The 23,999-nt window shown below is 41.3% G+C and overlaps 1 protein-coding gene across 6 annotated transcripts in view; it reads left to right on the forward strand.

Moving 5' to 3' along the window:
* The window catches only part of ARIH2 (ariadne RBR E3 ubiquitin protein ligase 2), a 34,901-nt gene that overhangs the window by 1,611 nt on the left and 9,291 nt on the right, over positions 1–23,999 (forward strand). For 4 of the 6 annotated variants that reach the window (XR_008578757.1, XM_054837634.1, XM_054837635.1 and 1 more), the window contains exons 2-8: positions 2,519–2,865; positions 15,788–15,855; positions 17,566–17,629; positions 19,959–20,106; positions 20,836–20,957; positions 21,892–22,001; positions 22,991–23,108. Coding sequence is in view for 4 of the 6 variants with exons in the window: in XM_054837634.1 (XP_054693609.1) it covers positions 2,617–2,865; positions 15,788–15,855; positions 17,566–17,629; positions 19,959–20,106; positions 20,836–20,957; positions 21,892–22,001; positions 22,991–23,108 (879 nt within the window). In the remaining 2 variants the exon portion in view is untranslated. Of the gene's footprint in view, positions 1–2,518; positions 2,866–8,304; positions 8,474–15,787; positions 15,856–17,565; positions 17,630–19,958; positions 20,107–20,835; positions 20,958–21,891; positions 22,002–22,990; positions 23,109–23,999 lie in introns of those variants that run through there. The other 2 variants (XM_054837637.1, XR_008578758.1) reach the window with 2 other exon arrangements.

Genomic DNA, 23,999 nt, shown 5'->3' on the forward strand with positions numbered 1-23,999 from the left:
GAAAGCAATCTAAATAAGGTTTAAAATTTTATAATCTGATTTTTTGGATTATGTTAAGTATTTAATCTAAATACTCTTTGGGTTTTTGACCCTCTCTTTTGAGCTTAACATCTTTATTGTCTTAAAAACTAGCATTATCAAGTATTAGCTGTGTCTTGTCTTAGTTTGTATTCAGAGAGCTCAGCATTGGGTCATAAGGACATTAGGCCGAGCATTAGGTGAGGCGAGTTCTGTTCCTCATTTTCCTAGCGCCCTGCTTTGCTTCGTCCACAGACCTCATGCCTTAGTCTTCCTCTCTTCACACCTGTCTCTCTGATGTTCAATTACGCTGGAAGTGAGCTCTTTCCAAGAATGTTGTGGCAGGAGTCACACAAGTCATCCAGTCTGCAGACTGTTTTCTGCTTGATGTATCCCATTTGCCTGTGCAAACAGTCCCTCTGTTTGTTCAAATAAGTGTGTTAGTGGCACAGAGAAACAGCTCTGCTGAGCCTCTTCCCCAGCGACTGGTATGTAAATGCTGAAGTACCAGGCAGGCCCATTATTCTACTCGGATACCTAAAAACATCTCATTGCTTGGACTGGACTCACTATGTGTTGAGATAGGAGGGAAGAGAAGAAAAAAAAAAACAGCAAAACACTGGGTCCATTTGCTGTCTCTAGAGCGTGGGATGATCTGAGTGAGTTTGAGAAGTTTCCTGACTGGTGAAACTTGCTCGGGCTTTGTGATGCTCTGAGGTTGGCTGAACAAAGCTGTTGCATACTAGGCTATTAATATCATTGTAGGAATGGTTTTAGATTCTCAAATAAGTTATTCCTTTAACATAAGGTTTAACAGGTAAAGATCCATTGCTACTTTTATGCAAGACGTCATTGTCAATACAGATTAAGCCCAGAACTGAATGATTAACTCAGGGTAGAGGGAGGGACAATATAGGTTTGCCTTGCGTCTGTCAAATTAGATTTCACATCTGTCTCCTTCCCATATGGAGAGGCAGTGCCTCTGTTCCACTGAAGTTCTATGGGAAGCAGTGCTATAAAATATTTGTGTGTTACTTATGTTGTGGATAGCTAAGGAATCAAGAGGCAAATGAAAGGAATGGAGACCAGAATTCAAGGGATAATATAATTAGCTCCTAGCCTTCATCCTCTCTCACTGGAGGTTTGTATCTGCAGAAATCACTGCAGCCCCTCAAATTAATTGTACATCACATCTCTTCCTGGTTATTCTGTGCTGCCTGGTCAGGTTATTGAAAACAGAAAACAACCAACTTGAGGAAGAATAATGAAAATTTATGGTTGAGATTTCCTATGCTCTAAAGTCAGGATTCTCAAAGCTTGATTATGGTTTCCCCAGCAGCTACAAATTGTGATACTGTGGGAATATATTTGAGTAACAGAGCTAACATAGTAATGCAAATGTGTAACAAACCCAACACATTCTGCTTGTGGAAAATACAGCTTTGATTTTATGTATATGTTTTTATATGTAAAATTTGGTTGCGGCATTGTTTTAAGTCTTTTGTATTTAATATATTCTCTCTTGAAATGAATTTATTTGGTTAAATGGAAATTTTTGACTAAATATGAGATGATCATAATTCAAGGTTGATACATGCTGTACTGCTGAACCTCTTAGAACTTGAGTTCGTGCTGGTTTAGTTACACAAGCAGAAGCTCTGTAGTTCTGGTAAGTAGAGTTAAATATGTGAATTTTCTAATACCAGTGAGAATCTGGAAAAAAAAAAAAGACTGTTCTGATTCTTCTTGCATAGCAGCTGTCAACACTTGAGCATAACTTTCTATATTGAGAAGGTAATAAGTGTATATTGATAAGGTAATAAAATTAGAGAATTTCTTTTATTTCCTCCCCCCTCACATGTAAGGCCCAAGCCATGTCACATCCAGCAGAACCTACTTAAAGGGATTTACTAGTTTCACCATTTCTTTTGAGATGGTATTGAAGACTGTTAAATTTGATCAATGTGAGAGATCCATTTGCTTGTCTTATTTTCTGAAGTCCCACTTAATGGCTGTGGTTCTGAAGCAATATGGACTAGTTCAGGGTATCACAGGTTGCCTTTCTAGCTACTGTGGTCATAGTTAAGGGGGTTGTGGTTTTTCCTGTTGGTGAAACAGATACAATGCTTTTCTGCAGCACTTCAGGCTGTTGGTAAAAACTTAATGTCATAAATGTAGTTGTATCTCTAAAAAGATACAACTTCTCTGTAGTGAAGATTAGGGAACCACTTTCCAAATGTCCAAAGTCTCGGGGCCCACACTAGGGGCTAGGATACAATATAATAAACCAGTCTCCAAGGTTTTAGACTTCGCCTGTAAGAGCAGACTTGGCTTTGCAGGATGAGTCACAGTGGATCCAAACCACGGACCTGCACAGCAGAATTTTCTTTAGCCGTTGGGTCAGTCTGTTCCTGGCTGTTTGATCACCTGTATGATGTTGACGTGGTGCCTCTTAACAGTTTCTTAGGCAACAGAAAAAAATTGTTTTTTCCACCCCTAGGAGACAGAGCTCAGATGAAATCAAAAGAACGATAAAGTTTGGAGGAGAAAAAGAAGCTGCAATTGCTTTCCTGGTCTGCAGTTTGACAGGGCATTAAGATGTCCGTGGACATGAACAGCCAGGGCTCTGACAGCAATGAAGAGGATTATGACCCTAATTGCGAGGAGGAGGAAGAGGATGAGGATCCTGGGGATATTGAGGATTATTATGATGGGGTAGCTAACGACGTGGAGCAGCAGGGAGCAGATGCCTTTGATCCAGAGGAATATCAGTTCACCTGCCTGACTTACAAGGAGTCGGAGAGCACTCTGAATGAACACATGGCCAGCTTGGCTGCCACGTTGAAGGTGAGAAAAGGTTTCTGCATTAACACAGGTGTAAAATAAGACTGTTACTGAAAAGGCAAACACTGCGTATACAGTTTGAAATAAAAGCTGTGGTGATATTACTGTTATGGGTGGTTGGAAGAATGTTATTGAAGGTCCCTGGTTCAGAACTGACTCAAATGTTTAAAACTGCATACTCGTTCTGGGGCCTGAAAAATATTCCTCCCTGAATGTTGATTCTTACAATTATTTTTTTTACAGAGCTGAGCTTCATGACCAAAATACCTGAGTTATAACTCTTTGCATAAGCACAATGCAAAGAGGTTATATAGAAAAGAAACAAACTAAATCATAAATGGTGCAGATTGGTACATTGGTGTTTGAGAAGATAACTGACAGATAGGAAGACATGCTAAAATTCTGTAATTCTAACAAAAACACCTTTCTTTGTTGGTTCTGAGAGAATAATCATAGACTTTCAAAGAGATAGATCAGTTGTCATGCCAGGTATTAACCCTACTGTTGCAGCGACAGCAATTAAAGTACAATGAACTTGCCAGCTCTTGTAGTGACTAATTCATCACAGAAGAGTCACACTCCAAGTCAGCTTCATGGTATTATGCTCAATAAGACTTTTGTGAAGTTTTATTTCTTTCTGCAACTGATTACTGTAGTAATAAGAGGAGGTTCCCTCTCTGCCTTGTCAGTGTGTTTTGGTCCCAGTGCAGGTCAGAGGAACGCAGAGTTTTCTAAGCTCTAGATGTTGACATTGGGTCAAAATTACCAACGTATCTGCTTTGTAACGGGTCTCCTAGTGCTTCTTGTTCTCTGGAACAACCTCTGAAAGTAGGACGGGTGACAGCAGCGTATAAAACCCAATGTTGAATAGGTTTTGATTCCTTTTCCTTTAAAAAAAGTAAGGGATCTCTCAATCCTTATTTGCACATCAGTGTCCCATAGAAATAGTGTAATCATAAAGCCTATAAACAATATGCTCTAAAGTGCACTCATACTTTTTGCTGCATCTCTGGCTGATTTTGCTGTCTATTGTGCTTGTTCCCAGCATTCACCACCTCAGAAAATGAAGTTTTACTCTTTCTTGACTGTCAAACTCGTGTCTGATTTCTTCCAAATGTGCAGTTCAAGCTCTGAATGCCTGCTGTTCCCTACAGATTGTGAGAAAAGGAGGCAAAAGAAAAGAACAAGTGAGAATAGTTGGTCAGCACTTTTGATCCAGTTGCCAATTGCTCTTGGTTCTTAGCGATTAAGCAAAGATTTAGAATGGTTTTGCTGCTCCTTACTGTTTGCCTTCAAATGGAGCACCCTTCAAAAAGGTGACCCCTGCTTATTGTTCTCCTGAATTAAATTAACAAAAGCAGTACTTTATTTAGTCTTTAAAATCAGGCTTCCAAAGTTAAAATAAATTTTCCAAGAATTCTGAAGGTCTCATTGAGCAAGTATTTTAGTTGACCAGATAATACCAACCTGCCAGCTCAAATCTGGCCCCAAATATGACCCAAGGAGAGAACATTTTAGATTCCTTTTATATCAAGAATGTGCCTGCATATTTGCTTAAAAATGAAGGGCTACACATTTTGGTTTGTGCATGACAAGATAAAAATAAATTTGGGTAGAAACCTGAAAAACTGTGATCTCGTAAGCCACACGCTAAGTCTTTAGCTCTTGGAAGTGCCACATTAAAACTCTCTTCTCTAGCAACAGTGGTACAAGAATTGTACTTTTCTTGGAAATCTGTTGTCTATCTGCAGCATGTGCTTTTTGTTTCCTGGTGTCCTTTCTTACAATACTTCAGCAACTCTGTTTCTTCCTTCCCCTGTCTTCCCCCAAGAAAGCCTGTCATTTTGTTAGTTTTGAGACAAACAGGAGTGGAAAGAATTTGCATTGAATTAAAAAGCATAGAGAAGAAGGAAATTGAATAGAACATGTTGAACTATTTGTTATCGTTATTTTCCATTGACTTGATGGGTATGAATAAACAGGGACAGACTTTTCTAAGAACTGTGTTAACTTCTTTCCTGTAATTTGCTTGAGCTCCAAAACTTTTTTTCTTTTGAAGACTACCTTTCATAATGTCTTGGCTTTTTTGGACAGTAGTGATTGTTCTTTTGGAGCATGCTAGTTCGTTTTGTTGATTTCATCTCCCTTCCTTTGTGATAGCTAGTGGTTATGTAGTACTTTTTTGCATTAGCTCGTATTTAAGGCAGAATGGTTCCCCCTGACAGGGAAAGATGAAGGTGAATTAAAGACTGTCTTCAGGAGGTACAGTGTTGAAGGCAATACCTCACTTGGTATCTGAGCAATTTACTATCACAAGAAATGAATAGACTAATGCAATTCCCTAAAGTAAATATGAATGCAATAAATGGGCTCAAAGCCACATTTGAACATTCTGCCACTGTATATTGTCATTAGGTGATTCACTTTCTCAAGGTTAAATTGGGAGGGGTGTGTACTGAGCATGTTTTTTTCTCTGTGACATACTGTTTACATGCTTTTAAAACAGGTATTCAGAGCTTTACGTCCTCATACTTGCAATCTGTACTGTTAGTAGCTAATAACAATCTAAGTAGATAATATTTCATTTGCTCTGCTCATTGACCTTCAACATTTTTTTTTTAAACTGTTTTATTCAGTTATTTCAGGCTGATTGTTGAATTCCTGTTTTCTTAAAAGCATCGAGGTAAAGGGTGATCTTCCTTGGAAGCCCTCTTGGGTACCTTTTTTTCATTCCTCATGAGTTACAGCTGACCTTGTTCTCACAGACAACTGAACAAACCTTGCATTGCCTGGCTAACTTCAGGTCAGGTGTGAGCACCCTGCATATGTTTAAAAGTTTGAATGCAACCTCAAAAAAGACAGCCTCTTCAACAAAACGCTTGTTTATCTACCTCAGGTATAGACAAAAATCAGTTAAAATCTTAAGTTTGATAAAAGTATGAAACCCAGCATGTAGGTAGATCTATGCCCTTGTATCTCTTACTGTCACAGGAAACTTTTACCTTGAATTCTTCTGACTTGCTTTTCATCAAGTGGGGAATTCTAAATAGAAACATTAGTACAAACAAGGTAGCAGTAGATACTGCCAGCCATGCTGTGTGCCGGGCCTGCAACTGCAATAGTTGTTATTCCAGAACCATACTGAAGCTGGAGGGACTTCGTAGGTGCTGCTCTGAAAGTGCCTTCTCATTTTGGTTTTATAAGAACTTTGAGTAGATCCTTGCTTTGCAGGAAAAAGAAGACGAAATATTTGCTCCTTGGTTAGTGCTGTTAATCTGGAGGTCTGTTTGTGGAGGGTTCATTTAATACCCTGACTAAAATTAGGACAGGCTCTCTCTGTTGAAACATGCCAGAAGAAAATCTCAAATGAATATTACCCAAAACTGTGATTCTCTGACCCAAAAGTTCTGTGAATTGAGGCAGATCACTTTTAATTCCTCAAAAAGTCACTTGACCAACAGTCAACACTTGTTAAGGACAATGCTTTTGAAACCAGAATGGCATCTGTGGCCTGCAGACCGGCCAAGGAATTTACAGCAGTTCTTTTCAAAAAATAGATATAATCATAAAATCCAGTATTTTTCAAAAATAATTAAAATTGTATAGTAATAAGTTTGTTTTCAATATAACTGCCAAATCGAGTGATTGTGGGTCCTGGAGTGGCAGTATCAGTTCATGCACACAAACAGTATGATACTTGACAGTTATACAAACAAAGTTGACCTTGTCACTGGCAAGCAATTAAGTGTGTGATGATGTCATATTGGTTTTGTTTGTGAATGACACTTCCTGGCTCTGCTGAGGGTCTCTGTACAAGTCTGGATTATCTGTGATGTTCCAAATAACTGGCAGTAGTTTCTCTGTTGCAGTGATGAGATGGATATTTCTAATTTTTACCACATTCTTTAAACTGGTGATCTAAACCACCAGGTAAAATGGTTGTATTTATAAGTTACGAAAAAACCTGGTACCTTGCCTTTAGGTCTCTTTAGAAGCTGATTGTCAGTCATGAGGAAGCTAAGATAGTTCTGCATATGCAAGGTAACACGGAAAGACAGTTGCAGTGTTTTACAGGCAGTTGATACTGATGTTATCTTTCCACTAAAACCAAAGGAATTGTAAAACTGGAGAACTTTTAATTTTCAGTTTGCTAATGTGAGTAATCTGCTAATATTTACCAGACAGCAAAAAGCTTGCTTCCTCTGCTCCTTGAAATAACAGCCTGCAATGTGTTGTTTTAGCTCTGTCCTGTGAAGAATAAAACTTGGTAGATGCAAAAAGTATTTGATGTCATAACATAGTACTGAATCTATTAATCCATTCAGATAAACCGGTTTTTCATATACTCTTGCTCACCTTATTGATGTCACATCTTTTAATGCAACCAAACTAGTATTTGCTCATAAAAACACAGCCCTCTGAAACTATTCCACGCACTCAAATTGCGCTGACACAGAACAGTTAGTTTGTAGAGCTGCTTGGTGAATGCTGGCAGCGGTCCTTTTCAAATACCATCTTTAGCAGATCCAGAGTCATGCACGTGGAGATGGGAAGCCTGTATGAGCAGCTCTACCCGGAGCCAGTGCTCGCAGAATGCCTGTTCAGTGTGATCGCAAAAAGTCTGTAAAGAGCCAGATGTCAAGACACTGGCATGCGTACCTCCTTGTATCACTGTGCAAACCACAGCCGAGTATGTGGGATGGGGTGCTGCTCTGAACAAACCTGCAGCGTTGCATAGTCATCGTTTTTGATGCCATAACGAATTCATGAAATTTGTGTGCAACAAAATGGCAGTCAGGAAAGACTAGCTGTACCTAACTACCTCAAGTACAGGAGAGGTATTAAAGCCCCTTGAAATTTTAAAATGTATGTACACAAGAACAGAGTTTGAAAAATTAATGTTCAGTGTCCGTAAGAACCAACATTGGTAAGTATTAGTATATATTAGTAAACAGTTAGTAAATGTTTTAATATTATTTATTATAAATGGTAGACCCTGATAGGCAAATTCGACTTCTCCGCAGAACCACTGTGGTGCTGTTTGGCAATGATAACACACTGTTTTGAAGTACCTGTAAGCCCTAGATTAGTCAGGACATGCAGGTTTATATCTGTACCATGTTCTGTGTTTTAATATCAAGCCAACGTTACGTGGGGCATCTAGTCTAAAGCTGTAACCCTTAGGAGCACACACGTTTGAGGCGTACCTTTGTCTGTTACCCACTTTTTGTTCCCAAACAGAAAGATACTGGAAGTTCTGTTATGCGAAAGCTGTGTTGTTGCATACCAGATTCACAATGCCTGTATTTCAGTAGTATGTTAAACATCAAGAGGACATGAAAAAGTCCATAACTGTCTTCAGTGTGTGTTTTGTTTGGACTCCTAAAGGTCTTTTTTTTTTTTTTTTTTTTTTTTTTTTTTTAAGTATAGCAAGTTTCTGTAGACTTCTGGTCAGTAAGATAAGAGAGCTAGCTGGCTGGAGAGCCCATGCCTTGCAACCTTGTGACAACTTCATGAAGTCATTTGAGGAGAGAAATTAGTTTTGTTCCTTATGGCCCAGGACTGCAGAAATTCTCAACTTGATTGGAAAAATGAGCCACAAATGTGGAGGGTGATTATAGCCCACGCATTTCTTCATGATTCATGCCTTAAGTGTATCTTACAGCCAGAATGACTCTGCAGTGAGCAAAAAAAAAAAAAAAAATCTGATCCCAGCTGTTGATGAGTATGATCTTGGTGGGAGGTAGAGGCAAGACACAAGTCATTAAAAATGCTGAAACAATCTTTCAGTAACTATTTCATGTTGGAAGCTTACAGCTGGACAACATGATCACAGGAGTGGCATGAAGCAGCTGAAGTCCATTGCCAAATTTGTGTGCTGTGCCTATTAAGAATGGTGCAGCAGAAATGAGCTACCTTGTGTACTTTTACAAAGCAGATGCTCCTCCTCTTCATCTTTTTTTTATAACAAAAGAAAAATACCCTTAGAAGCTGGGATTGTCAAGTGAAGGACTATGTTATTTGGGATCAAATGGGGATTACTCACTGCAAAGTTATCTAAGCCCTGCACTCTGCATGTAGGTGCTGCTGTGGTTGTGTGCACACATCAGTGCTTTCCAGTTTGAGTTGGCTGCCCAGTGTCCTGAGCCACTGGTCATGATTGTGTGAATTCAGGTTATTACCTGCTTCTTCCCTGTACATCCTCCACATCCTCCTTTATGTCAGCCAGAAAGAATTGTCTACTTGTCCTGTGTTTTGCTAGGAAAGCACCAGGGCAGGGATTGAGCTGAGTGCAGCAGTGGGGTGTGTTGCTGGGGGTTTTGGCAGCATGCAGGGAACGCAGTGCAGCATGCGCTGGGCGCTGATGCTCTCAGATGCTACATTACATTGAAAAGAGTAACTCCAGTGAGTACAGCCAGGGAGTCTCATGTCAATTGTCTATCCGTGTGCTGTCTTACCGCTTTCTTGCTGCATTTCTTTCGCTCTAAATCTTTCAAAGAAGAAATCTCATAGCTATTTTGTAATAATGCCTTCTGGCATACCATCTTGCTTAAGTCTTTCTTTTTTTTTAATTTATTTCTGAATCTGCTCAGGAAGAATAGCCTAACAGCTTGAGAAATACGTATGTTGAGATTTCCTAGCTGAGTCGTACTGATCCTGCTTGTTGGCAGCTGCAGCTGAAATTGTCACTGTCCTGTGTAGGAGAGCGGATGGATTAAAGCAATGTGTAAATGCAGAGGAGGAGTTAGAATTTAACCTGAGATCCCCTTTCTTCAGTAGGTGGCCAACTAGGTTGTGCACCGACAGCTTCACGAACTGTGTGTAAAACAGTGGCAGCATTTGTCATTCCCAAATTGCATTCTGCCTCCTAAATATTCTTCTAATCTTGCGGACTGACACCAGGTCTCTGCATGCCAGAGGGTGAGTGACAGGGTACAGATTAAAACCCTGTGATGAAGCAGAGCTCGTGTAGTGCTGTTTGTCAAGACCTTGCCATGGTATCAAGACTGCAGCTACAGACTCTAAATTGCATTTCTTTCCCCAGTTCAGCCTGTGCTCTGTAATCAGGAGAGGGACTGAAACGTCAGACAAATTGTAAGCAATACTGTGAGTGACACCTAAAGGTGGAGGGCTTTCTCACTTTTTTTTTAAGCTTGACTGAACCTAGGGAAAAAAAGCAGGGTATCCGATTTTGTTGTAGCTTTGTCTTTTTTCTTCTGATAAGTGAAATTAATTTGAGTTCAGTTTTGAAAACAGCCTTCTAATGCTCAGAAGCCTGTAACAGAGATGGAGGACTTTGCTACAAGACTTTGAACACTTGGGGTGTTTACGGCAGGTGATATTAATCGGAGCTCAAGCCCCTGCAACCTCATGAGTTTTCTACTAGGATTGCATGTTGCAGTTTGCTTTAAAAAGGGTTAGATCAAAGCAAAGGAGAAAATGTGGTCCAAAAAAAGCTTTTTTGTTGCCCTTTTATTTCTTAATTCCTAATATTTCTGTAGTTTTCTGAGAAATCTTCTGGTAAAACCAGGGCAGTTGAATAGTTTTTCCAATGGGGCATGGAGGGAGTCAGATCTACTTTACACAAGAGAAATGAGTGTAAAATAGTATTTTTTTTTTTCCATTTGTGGGTCACTTTCTTCACCTCAGTATCCTTAAATAAAGCATATCTGACGGTAATTTTTTTTCTTCAGCAAAATTATTCTATACAAAGTGTGGTTTCTTTCTAAGGTATTATTGTTCTTCACTGTGAGCTCAATTCAGTCTCTACTTTGTCCATCGTTGCTCACCAACAGCAACAATTTCAGAGGCTCTTGCTCTGTGTGTGTTTACAGTTGTAAAGAATTTGAGTGTATTTTTAGAAGTTTTGATGCAACACAAAAACTAATATCTTCCCAAGTTCATCCTTTCCTTGTAGAATTAACAAAAAACTATTTGCGGATTAAAAGCAATGCTTCTCAAGATTAATCCTATTTGCTTAAATCTATTGATATAAAAACCTTTGATTAAGGGAAACACAGGAGATGGAAGCTGCATTTCTTTATGCCAGGTTTGTGTTCATCTCGGCCAGACATTTCAGTGCAACCCAGATCTAACGTGAATTGTCAGCTTGGTGCAAAGCCACGGGATGTCAGCTCCAACCAGATCATAATATCTCCAACTCATTCTGAATTAAATCTCTTTGAGAATCATGTGATGATTCTTGTTTTAAATTCCTGATACCATATCTCTGCAAAAGTGAGGATTAAAACACACCCCCAAAAAATAGGCCATCCCTTGGAGAAAAGTGAAATGAACTCATGAGATATGCATGTGACATAAATATGCATGAGCAATTTCTGTAAAATATAAGCTCTACAAAAGACGGTGGTTTTTTAGCTTTTAGGAAACATTTCTGTCTGAATTAACAACTGTCAAAGTGACATGGTTTTCTGCTGTAGAGAGATGAAACTTCAGCTCTTCAAACAACATAGCTTATCTAGGGGAGCAAGTTGAGACATAGTTGTCTTAGAGCTCTCCAAACCCAGCAAGGTATCTGCAGACCTTCTTTGCAAATTCTTTTGATATTGTCTTGTGCTAGAGAATGCCAGACTCTCTCTTGTACTTAGGAAGTGTGAGAATTTTGCTTATCTTGGAGAGTAAAGAACCCAGAAGACAGAAATAATAATAAGAAAAAATACTGTGCTTTCTTCCAGAATGTGAATAGATGTGTGTTTAATGCGATGACGTTACTTCTTTGTTCTACTTTCAGAATCTAATTTTGTCCAGCAGTATGTAAATTTTTCAGACTTTTTTTACAACTCCTGTAAAGTCTTTCCCTTATGCAGAGCAGCTTCCTCTTGGCACCCTTTCTGTGTGCATAGACACTGCACCTCTTTTCCGGTGCAGTCATAAACATCAGCATTTGGTGCCCATTTCTGGCAATCAGCAGCCTTCTATCCCTGGGAATTCAGAGTTAAGCTGATTGAGGATTGGAAGAAGCTTCTGATGTGACCAAATTCCTGTCTTAAGGTGAAGCTAGAAATGGCAGATTGGATGAGATCCTCTCTCTTCAGCTTTGCCACCCAATCGTGAAGAAAGCAGTATGGTCTTGAGTCAGAAATTTTCCAGGTTCAGATTTGGACTGAGCTGATCTTTGATCTTGAAGTTTTATGCTGATGGTCAGAAGATGGGGAAATGAGAATGAGGGAAAGAAAGAAAATTTTTAGCATGACTATTGATTTCAGCTTTCATCTTCTAAACTTTAATAAATTTAATCACAGCTAGAAGAGTTCTGGAGAAGTCAAGTTATGTAGAAGCACAACTTAGTTGCACACAAAAACTAAAATACAAGTGCAGCATCTAGAATATGCATTTCCTTCCGCACTGTGGTCTGCAGAAGTACTTTATGGAAATGACCTGCTGCCAGCAAGACACTGAGTGGGCTATCTCACTGTCTTTTTTGGGTCTTAGAATTCTGAAACAAGAATAGGAAAGTGTAAACAAAACTGTCAATTTATCAAAAGCATCTTTTTTTATTATTTGTTTTATGTCTGAGAGAAGGCATTACTGTTCTTGGATAACCTGAGATTCTTGTGGCACCCAGTGACTGATTGGGAACTGAATCATAGCTCTTTCTGAAATGCTTTATAAGTTTGAGATCTTTCATTGTGTGGAACTTCTGACTGTCGAGGAAATACTGTATCGGACAGTGTGCCTGAACAGCAACCAAGGTTTCTTTCCTAAGCTGCGAGGCTGCAGTGGTGCATACGGAGGGGACATCGATGTCTTCTACCTGAACACTTCAGCCAGCAGTATCAGCTTCTGTACCTTGCTTCTCCAGTACTGTAAGGTAACAAATTACGTACATATGGACCACACTTCTGATTGTAGTGGTATTTTCCCGTGCTCAGCATGTTTCAGCTCCTGCTTACAAAGAAATATTTCAATTATTCTGGGGTGTTATTGTGGAAGAACTGGCTGACTTGGTACAATCATTCACTCATTGTGAATGTACAGTCATTGAAGAGGCTGGGGAGCGCTGCTAATCAATAGAAGCAGGCTTTTGTTAAACACTTCTTTTTCTTCTCATGCTTGTTTTCTTGAATCTCTCCAGTAGTGTTGGCCCCTGATGGTATTCACGTTTGCCTTCTGAATTACTAGCCTTGCTGCTGGTGAGCAGGACGTAGATGGTCACGTAGTGAGACTCCACTCAGCAGGCACAGCCCCAGCCCCATCAGTTATCTGCTCCTCTCCCATCCCTCTTTCTTACAGTTTGAATGTTATCTGTCTTTAATGTGTAAGAACTAGTATTTCCATGCCAAGCAGACTGTGGGTACATTGCGGGAACTGGCTGAATCTGGGACTTCTTGTTCGCAAGATTGCGTGTGTTCCAATCAGGTAGTATCAAAAATTCTGCTTCAGGGCTTTTATGAAAGTGGACTTATGTCATGAATGTGGCATTATGAATTGAAAATGTTTTATTCTTGGGTGCTTTTATTATGAAAGTAATAAAATTATCACTACAGCTGGTCCAGTCAGTGCTTGCAGTTGGAGCAAAATAGGAATGGTCACAGAAGCTTTATTCTTCTAGATCTGTTAATTTGGCATCTTTATGGAGTATTAATTCCAGATTTTGCCTGACAAATAATTTTACTCGAAAGCATTTGATTCTGTTAGGATAGTTTGTTAGATTTCAGAAATGTGTATGCTAATATTTGTGTTTCTATATGTCTTCATTCCTGAATGTACTTGGTTCCTCCTCTGGGAACAAGTAACTTCATGGAGTTCGTGGAGTCATGATGCTGCAACGGATGCTACACCTCAGGCTCTGAAAATTCAGCTGAAAAATACTCATTTTCATATGTTACAGATGAACTTCCCATTTAAGTCTAGTGGTTTGGTTTTTTATGTCAGGATGGTAGTTCTTCCTTACTGCTACTGAGAAATAACTTCATTGCTCCTAGAGCATGATTCATTAGCATGTGGTTTGCATTTGCAGGAAGCCAGTCTTGTAGAGACCACATTCCTGATGCTTGTTTGTTTTACAAATGCAAAATGCAGATGTCTTCCTTGTACGAGCAAGTCAAAGGTGTCTGTCTGGGTCTGCCAGGTTGGGGGCTTAAGACAACAACAAGGCTGGTGGTGGCACTTCATCCATACAAACTGGAGCAGACTGTGTGTGTTGTCAGCAGCAGCCCTGTGTGCTACGCTCCATCTAATCACGGGCTTCTGTGCTGGGAGGGAGGGCAGCAATGCCCAGGCAGCCTTTGTTTTCCGACGCTCACGTAGCTGGTAAAGTTGAGGAAGGTGATATGCCAGATCTTGCACAGCATGAGCTAATGTTTCAGTTCTTCTAGAAAAAGGATTATTTGAACATTGAAAGTTACTCTTTTATTATTGAGATTTCTTAATGGCCAGCAAAGTGAGCAAATCGAAAAGTAGAGGTGGATAAGAGCTGTTTAAAACCCCAGCTGCATTGTGTATTGGTGCTACACTGGTTTAGCTTGCTGAACCAACCATCCAGCACTGGGAAATGCCAGTGCAGGGCCAGGGCAGCATCATGTGGCAGGAATAGGCCAGTTGTGTTGTGAAACTGCACCTCTTTGGTGGGGGAGATTTAGAAGAGTAATGAATATGCTGCCCCTAGGTGTGCAGAGCCTGTCAGTTTTGTAGAAGGAGTGACTATTGGTTGTTTTTCCTTCCAGGGTTGCATTGGGGTTGCTGTGTATCTGTATTAGCAGTGCATCAGATCCTGTGATTCACCTATAGCGGGATTCAAGAAGGCTTATGGCTTTTCAGCTGATGATTGGGACTGACAGCATCTCTGGGGGGGGGGGAGGGAGCTCTTCCTGCAGCTGGGATGGAAGGAGTTGTGTTTTCTATATGTATAGTAGAGAGAGATGCTATAGCGATAGCTTGTCTTGGAATGTGGGAGGTAGAGCCCTTTCATGTCAGAGGGTGTTTGAAGGCAGAATGTGCAGCCCACTGGGCTTGCCCATGTGCTTCTTAGCACAGAGAGGAAGTCAGGAGCCTTCTGAATCCCCCTGGAAGAGGTATCTTGTTTGCAGGAGACCTGCTTTGTTTGAACTCCACGGGCTTGATAAAGGTGTGCAGGGGTCAAGAGGCAGGTTGAAGGTCCAGCAGCTCAGCAGATGCCTGTGGTCTTGGGGGATACGAGCCTTTTTGTCCTAGCAGACGAGTCTGGTTTTTTTCTGAAATAAACTAATACGTAGAAGCAAAGGAGAACTTGTTTGCTTATACCCTTGTAACATAACTTTAAATGCCATGTTGCATTTCTAGAGGTTGCTCAGGCTAGCACGGGCTGTGCTAGTGCTTGCCAGGAGTCCGTGTAATGCAAGCAACTCTGCATGGAAATAGTCCCTGTCACAGTAGCTTTCCATCTTCCTATTCCAGTCCACCGTATAACTTTCTTCTCTACAGTGAAGAATTAGGAAAATGTTTTGGTTTTTTCCCCCTACCCTTTGCTGTCACAGCAAGCCTGCGTTTGCTGCTTGTTACTGCTTCTCCAGCTCGGTATCTGTCTGCCCCGTGGTGCCTACTTTGCACACTTAACAAAGACCCTGATCCCGGTTTCTGGATTGCCTGGGCCTCTCAGATGGTAACCACAGTCGGGACTGGACGTGGGGCTTCCATGAGCAATTAAGCTAATCTGGAGAATTCTTGATTCCTTCCTCTCTGTGCTGTTGTGACTAAGTTTGTGAGTTAGTTTGGGTACATCCATGATTCGTTCTAACCTGTATATTGCCAATGCACTAGCTGTGAACATTATGTGTAGTGGTTTAATGGGAATTGAGTATCATTGGGATATTGTACTGAGTTTGTACAACTTATTAGTCTTAGAAGATCATCATAGTCCTAAGAAGAGGTGTGGCCTCAAAATATGCCTAACTTGACTTTTTTTGTATTTTTATTTTCCACCTAGGTATCACATGCTGTTGCAAAGCTAGTATTAGTTAGTTTCCACTGGCAAATCTCAGAGATTTTGGAAAGGTAAGTGTAAATAGTCTTTTCTCTGCTTAGTGCTTTTCTCCCTTGCTTTGCAAGAATACTCTGGTTGGTCGATAGGTATCTTTTTGACAAGTGTCTTTGAACCTGAAAGCAGGCGCCACAGTCCATTCCAGGGAGCAGAAGAAAAACACTGTTTTGTTGAAGCTACGTTGCCTGTAAGAAATTTATAAACAGAGAGAGGGTAGTGGTGGCGAATGTCTTTCAGTCTGAGGAATTATTGTCATGCTGGGAATCCTGTAGATGCATTTAGCTTAAACTTTGAGAGAACAGATTGAGAGTGCTGCATCTATATTTATTTATTTTAACAAATATAAAAATAACTTATGTTCTGTTTTGAACATATGAGCCCTAAATCATAAAGGAGCACTGAACCTATGCTGGTGTATTCTTTAGTAGTACATTCACATTTAAGTTTTTGCTCCTTCTGAACATAAGTGATTTTTTTTTTTTTCTAAGCTGACTAGCATTTGGAGAGCAGGAGAATATCGTGTGAGGGAACTGAGAAGTGCAGCCCCTTTCTTGCTTGGTCAGTGTCACTGTAACAAAGTCCTCCAGCTGGTTTCAAGAGGAGGATTCGACTCTGCCCAAATATACGGGAAGTGTGTCAGGAGGCACTGCTATCTGGCAGCCCCTCCAGAAAATACTGGCTCAGAACTGAACATTGTCTGAAAATAGAGAGCGTATCAGCCTGACTCATTCTGCCATGCCATTTTTGGCCCTGTAGCCAGCAACTTCATCCAGAGAACATATAGGAAATGCATCTCGCGTATGAATATTGTTGCAGCATCTTTGGTAACTGGCTCGTATGTTACCATGCATCCTGTGAAAGCTTTTCTCCAGGCAATGTGGAGGGTGAGATTCCTACATGGTGGCCCAGGGTGATTCTGCAGGTTAACTAACAAGATTTAAGCAAGAGCAAGTTTGGGGAAGAGTGTACTTCTAAAGCTATGACTTTGCAAGTTGTTCTGCAGTTGATCTGGTCCTCAAACTTGTGTCTTCATACAAAGTGGCATTATCAAATGAAAGCTCCTTACTACAACTAAAGTGTGCTAATGGGGAGGGAGGATTTACAGCGTGGTCACAACAGTGATGCTGCTATTTCTGAATTCATTGAGATATAAGCATTCTTCTGCAGTGGAAATCACAAACAGAAAACATGTTTAATTCTAAAGCTGCTGATAGGCAGCTTCATATGCCTACGTGGTGATAATATGTCACAGAGGAAATACTTAACTAGATAATAGACTGGAGTCAAAGTAAGACCTAACCAGGATAGCTTGATTTTACAAAGGAATAGGAGATAGACAGGAGCCTCGCTGGGGTGCGTTATAATGGGCAGCGGGTTAGGACTGCTCTAGGAGTGTGGATAGAAAATCTTAGCTTCAAAAATAATTTTTTTGGGGAGGGAGAGAGCTGTAGAAAAATGTTCATCAAGGAATATGAGAGATATGTTAATCCATTACTGGGAGAAGTATTGTTCCTATTTCTGATTTTGAAGAAACCATCAAAGTTTTGTTGATGAGAGTTCAGCTCAGTAAGTGAAGGAGCCTCACACAGGACACATTTCCACCTTCCTGGTTGAAACCTAGCCTAGCATTTGCACAGAGCCTATTGTTCATGTGAGAGGGATCAATTTAACAAAGCAAAATGTATTCAGAAATTGATTTGATCATTCTTCAATTGCCTTTTCAGGCACAAGTCTAATGCTGCCCAATTGCTAGTAGAAGCACGAGTTCAGCCCACCTCATCCAAACATGTAAGTATGCTAACTATTTTGGTCTGTTCCCTTGGCAGACACCTCTGACCCACCTCATCAGAGGATTGCATTAGTAATGGCATAGTCTGTCCCATATTAACCCTTTGCAAACTCAGGTCCAATGCCCTAACTCAATGCTGGGTTTACTTTTTAAATCAGAATGCATTCAAGAGGTGTCTAACATTTAAACAGCAGCTTTGCTATTGTCTTGCAGGTAGTATTCAAGAATTACTTGCCTCAAGAAAATTAAGCTCATTTTTTTGGCATGAGTGATGGCACACAGTGGAAGGAGCAGAGTGCATGGGCTTGGCTACCTCTTCCAATTCTGCTGTCTCTGTAAAAGACACCCAAGGGAAGCTCTGGCTGTACAGAGTGAACAGAGCTTGTCTGAGGCTGAAACAGGGATTTTTTTTTTTTTTTTTCCTGGACATGACTGTTTGCTGCACTGCTTTGCTCGTGGATGCTTAAGCCAAATCTCCCAGTGGTGTTGCTGCCAAGCCAGTCAGTAATGATACTTGAACCAACAGCTCGTGTTTTGCAGTTAGGTCTACGCAGGTCTTTAGATACCTTCCCCCTCCCCTTAAATAGAAACTTCCTGTTGCATGTTTACAGGTTTCATTCACAGTGGGTGTCTTGGTACAATCCACAGTTACCCAGGAACGTTATTGCCATGTGTCAGATTTTGAGTGACAAAGTATTACATCTGAGAAACACTCTTTGGGTTGGGGGGGAGGGGAGATTTTAAAATCCTGATTTGGCATCCGAGCTGACTTGTAACTAGCAGAGAGTGAAAATGCTAAAAACAGCTGACTGGAGTAAGTTTCATGGTCTCAAAATAAAATATCTGCCTAGAGTCCAGAAAAAAAAAAAATCTTTGTTATTTGACATACCTGCAAATTAGTCCATGTATTTTGAGATTTGTCTGAATCTTGTATCCGCTGTCACTTAAGTACTGTCCACTGTAATGGTGATTTCATTTTGGGAAGAAAGATACTACAGTTCAAAGGTTAGTTTAAGTCTTGACAAACTTTGGTAGACAATTCATTACAGTCTTTTAGTATGTGCTAGGGCAAGTTGCTCTGTGCTTCGGCTCCTGATGCAGAATGATGATATTTTTGGGGCAGATTCTTGTACTGTAGAGCAACTGACCCTATGGGAAGACAGTATAGTGGTGAGCTAAGAGGGACAGCTTGCGAAGGTTTGAGGCAATGCACTTGCTGTTCAAGTTGAGCAGATAATATAGGCGATCAATGCAGTTGCAGACTTAGTGAATCTTGTTCTGGTCCATAAGTGAGGCTGCTTAGAACAAAGTCACTTTATTTCCTTTTTCATGTAGTCATGCTATAAAACAAGCTCTGTTGATCATGTGGCTGCGTATTGTGCTGCTGCCTCTCTGTGTATCTGGCTTGCAGAGCTAGGCATGGAAACGGACAGCTGTCTTGCACAAGTTTCTCAGACTTTTTTTAGGTTTAAGGTTCAAGATGAAAAGTGATCATATGACTTCTTGGTGAAAGAGGAAATAGGAACATAAAAGCAAGGCTCTACAATGCTGTTAGCAGTTTGATGTGTTAGACCTAGTTCTTCAGGTCCCAAGGGTGAGCTGAGATGTGCTAGAGGCTAGGTCTGTTGTCTAGGGATTAGTTCTGTGCTACCCGAGGGGAGATCCAGACTGCTTCCCAGTGGTTTGGTGAAGCAATAGCAGAATTATGCCTGACTTGAAACAAACCCTCTAATCCTTTTCAGCTGAGGGATTGATGCCTGCTTTGCCAAACGTAGCATAGGCAGAAGATATGAGTTGTGAGATGATGGTCTGTGAACTCCTTCTCCTCTCTGTATAAACATTACACACTACACCTTCAGTTGCCTCCCCTCTTACCCAAAATCATTGTCCAGTGAAAGGGCACTGCTAAACCTGCTTCCAGCTATAGCTGCTCTCCAGGGCCTGTGGAACAGTGGTAGAGTCTGACCCAGCTAAGAAAGTGTATCAGTAAATTCAGGGAAGGACTAACACAGTGATGTATTTCCTCATTTTTCAAACAAGGCAAGAGTAAGAACCAGAAAAGTAAAGGTGAGTCCTGGGTAGCACTAGATTAGAGGCAGGAGCTGTTCAGTGACTCAATCTGCTGTGCTCCCTGGGGTTAAAGAGGTTCGTGAGAAGGACTGACTGTCAGGGCAGTGCAGTACCCCAACACACCAGCTGCTTATGAACCCATTCTGGCCTGGAGCTCACCTGAGATCATTGTCGCAATGAGGGTGATGTGGGTGAGGTGAGAATGCTCTGGGAGAGCTGGGATGCTTTCACTGTAATGCTGATTTGTCTCTCTCCCAGGCAATGGTACATTCCTCCCATCACTGCGCAGTGTGCATGCAGTTTGTCCGGAAGGAGAACTTGCTCTCTCTGGCTTGTCAGCATCAGTTCTGTCGCAGCTGTTGGGAGCAGCATTGTACAGTGCTCGTCAAGGATGGTGTTGGAGTTGGTGAGTTCAACGCAGATATGGTACTGGGTCTGTATTTGTCATGTGGGCCATTCTGGTGATGACTGGCTGAGTTGGTCTAAAACATCTCAGTAATGAGAAAATGGAGCATGGAATGAGTATTTGTGACAAACTTGAACTAGTGGTCTTACCTGAATCCCTGGATAGTGTTGGCAAACCACCAGGAGAGTGCTACTCCTGCCTAACAAAACATGCAAGTCCATAGATCAATTTCCTGCTTTTCTCCCCTTATGATCTCAAGAGCATGACTGTAGCAAGTTAGAAGCTGCAAATCTGCTGTATTTTGAGTTTGCGTCTCTCATAATGTATTGTTGCACTGCCCCTGGAATGCTTGTGGATGCAGACATCTGTTCCCTTTCCATTGGGTAGAAGCCAGTAGTTGCCAGAGTTGCTTTGGGCTTTTCCTAGCCTGTCTTTCACACTGGCATGGCAGTAACATGCAAGTTTCTACTTTAAGTATCTGACCTTGTGAATACTGGTTGAAGCACTTGCTGGTTGTGGATGCACATGTGCCCTGTCATCTTTCTGTGAAGACAGTTGGGCTTCAGCTTTTCAGCAGCACTGATAGATTTGTTTCACAGTTGTGTCCCTCTTGCCACAACAACAGATGGCACCTAGGAAACTGTGTTGAATGCTCTCTGTGCGTTCACTCCTTAGTTCTGTGCTAACGTGCTCCTTGCACTGCGCTAAAATGTTGCTTTCTTTTCTCAGGGGTCTCCTGCATGGCTCAGGACTGCCTGCTTCGGACACCAGAAGACTTTGTGTTTCCATTGCTGCCTAGTGAAGAGCTGAAAGACAAATACAGGCGCTACCTCTTCAGGGACTATGTGGAGGTATTGGTTTTTTTCACTTTGAAAATACCCTGGGTCAATTCACCAATGACTTGCAGAAATTTTGTTTGAAGTGTCTTGCATCTTGATTAGAACTGCAGTAACTGCAGCAAAATTGTCCCTGATAAACATGATGTGGCTGCTCCTGTAGGACAGTCTTACTGACAAAATGCTCTAGCAGGTTGCCAAAGTAAATTCTGTTGTAAGGTCACCTGGTAACTCCTTGGCTGGTGCTTCAGAATTCTCAGAATGTTGCAGCTGAGAACTTCAAACTTCTATCTGAGTTTTAAAGTCCTTCTTACTCTTGCATAGATATTTTGGGTTCTGAAAAATAAGTCCCTCATCTTAGTGTAGCCCAACTGAATTGGCTTGCTCAATAACATTTTATGAGTTGGTTTTTGTTGTTTGTTTTTGGGTTTTTTTTTTTAAATTAAAGCAGCAATTGTTAAGGTTAAATGTGCAGGAGTATTCTGGTAACTGGGAACAGACTGGGAACACTCAAGATGCAACGAAGCAGTATGAAAGAGTGGTGTCACCTCTCTTCAATAAGAGACGCTTTAGGAGAGAACAGCCACCACAGGAGAGCAGCTGAATACGTTCTGGGGCATAAGGAGAGGATGGGGAAAGAGCTCAAATGGAGTAAAATTGTTTGTTTAGACTCTTAATGGGGTCTAATGGTTCTGTTGCTGTGCTTACTTGGTCTGTAACCCCCCATTTGAATTCCCTGTTCTAGAGAAGCTGTAACTAACTAATACTCCCTTTCCTAATGTGGAAGAGGTTTATCTGCTTTGTTAGCCAAGACCTGGTGACAGTTTTCACTCTTTTTTCAACCAGAAATAACTGCCTTGTATGTTTTTGAGGATAGGAGTGGTTAAACTTGAACAGATAATGCTCTTCTGCACCCACTGCTGATCTTACCATCGTGGTATGTTCACAGAGCCATTATCAGCTGCAGCTGTGTCCTGGTGCAGATTGCCCTATGGTCATACAGGTACAAGAGCCAAAAGCCCGGCGAGTGCAGTGCAATCGTTGCAATGAAGTCTTCTGGTAAGAAACAGAGAAGGTTAAAGATCACAGGGAAAGTGTATGCTGTCCTCAGAGCTACTCCATTTGCTTGCCAACAGGTTCAGTTTGTAGAAGCATCTCAAGTGCTTTGTAACTTGAGTTAGCTTGAGTAATTGGACACTTGGGGTCTGACTTCTGCAAATGGTCAGCCGTCCCCTCACTCCTTAAACTCCTTGGGATTTGAGTGTTTTGACAACCAGGGAATGCGGGGCTTAACTAATGAAGGGCTTGCAATCTACCATTCTCATATTTGGCTAGGTTACAGATTTTGGTACAGACATAGTGACTGGTAGAGATTCTGATATTAAGGCTTTAAGTTTACTACAAGTATTTGACTCCCAGAGTGTCTGGTTTGTTTGAGGCTCATGCGAGAATACATTTCTGCTGAACAGGAATGCTAATGTTCCTTGTCTGACTTCAAGTGTATATGGGACCAGAGAAAAAAGATAGCTTGCAGGGCTGCTGAAGTGTCTCTAGCTCCTGGGTCTCAAAAATCACTGCTGTTGGGAATGTCTGTGCAGTGTGATACAATTGGTTTGGAGACACAGCTTACTCCATGCAAATGGCCCTTCCTCACCTGGGGCTGGTCAGGTCATGCCAATGCAGGTGCCTGATATCTACCACTGGAGTCAGGCTGCTTGTGAAGCCTCTGGTATGCCCCAGGCCTCTGCATTCGTGTTAGAGCAGACATAGGTAGGCTCTAGGGAGGGATGTGTCAGCCCTCAGCCACGTGATTTGTCAGCGAGGACCTCAGTTCACTCTCATCCTGACTCCGGCTTCTGCACAAGAGGGTGGGAGTTTACTGGAGTTCAGCCTTGGTCTTTGCACTCTAGTAATACACAACTGCGTTTGTGTCCCTTGCCCTCGTTTGGCCTCCCAGATTTTGGTCATCAGGAAAACCTTGATTCTTGAATCGCTTCCTTGGAAATCAATATCTTTTTTTTTTTTCTTTCCCTCCTCCCCCCATTAAGCTTCAAGTGTCGGCAGATGTACCACGCGCCCACAGACTGTGCTACCATTCGGAAATGGCTCACCAAGTGTGCAGATGACTCCGAAACAGCCAACTACATCAGTGCTCACACTAAAGATGTAAGGACAAATGCCTGCCTGTTTTTTCTTGTCCTCTAGTCCTGCCTGGGAAGCAAGATACGATTCTATACATATGTACCATTGTGTGCTGCTTTTTCACAGACTGCAAATTCTCACAGCTCCCTGGGGATTGTGATATAACACAACTGAATGCCTTGGGAATGTTTTGCGTGGGAAGTCCAGCTACCCTCCTGTGGTAAGGACCTGGTGGTCCTTATTCCAGACCTGGTGTGAATATCTTTGGCAGCCAGGTGTGCTGCCCCCCCACAGGCAAAAGAATTGTGGCTACTGTGAAATGATCAGTGGAGATGTATTTAAAATGGAAGGAGAAAGTGTAGTAAGTGTGGAGACAGTACCAAATAATGTACTAGTGGTGTTTAAAGCTGAACAACTGCGTGGGGTACTGTGAACTGGAAGGTGAGGGAGATAGTCTTGATTTGGCAAGGACAGCAAAATGGGGTAGATAAAGCTGTAAATTAGACATTGAAGTACTTCTAGTAGATTTAGACCCAAGAAAAAGAAATAGTATTACATATTGTGAATTCTAGTCTACCTATAGAATTGTCTTTACAAGTTAGGTATACTACCTTTATCCTCCAGGTTAGCTGTCTGCAGATTGGAACTTTTAATGTCTTTTGGGGATTTTGTGGCCTGACTTCAGAACAGTTCTTAGCTGGCATTTGTTCTACTGTAGCCAATGACAATTGTGACACTGCTAATCCGCCGCAAGCTTCAGTTGTGTTAGGAGAGTGAGTACTTGGGTAGACTAGAGATGTTAAATTCCCTCTTTTCTCTGGAGAAGGTGTCAACATGTGATCGTATTGTTTCTGCTATGCTCTTTCGTAGAAATAAGGTTCTGTTATATTGAGCATTGTTCTGGCACGCATTTTG

Source organism: Grus americana, chromosome 11 (assembly GCF_028858705.1).
Source record: "Grus americana isolate bGruAme1 chromosome 11, bGruAme1.mat, whole genome shotgun sequence".
In the NCBI taxonomy this organism is placed as follows: Eukaryota; Metazoa; Chordata; class Aves; order Gruiformes; family Gruidae; genus Grus; species Grus americana.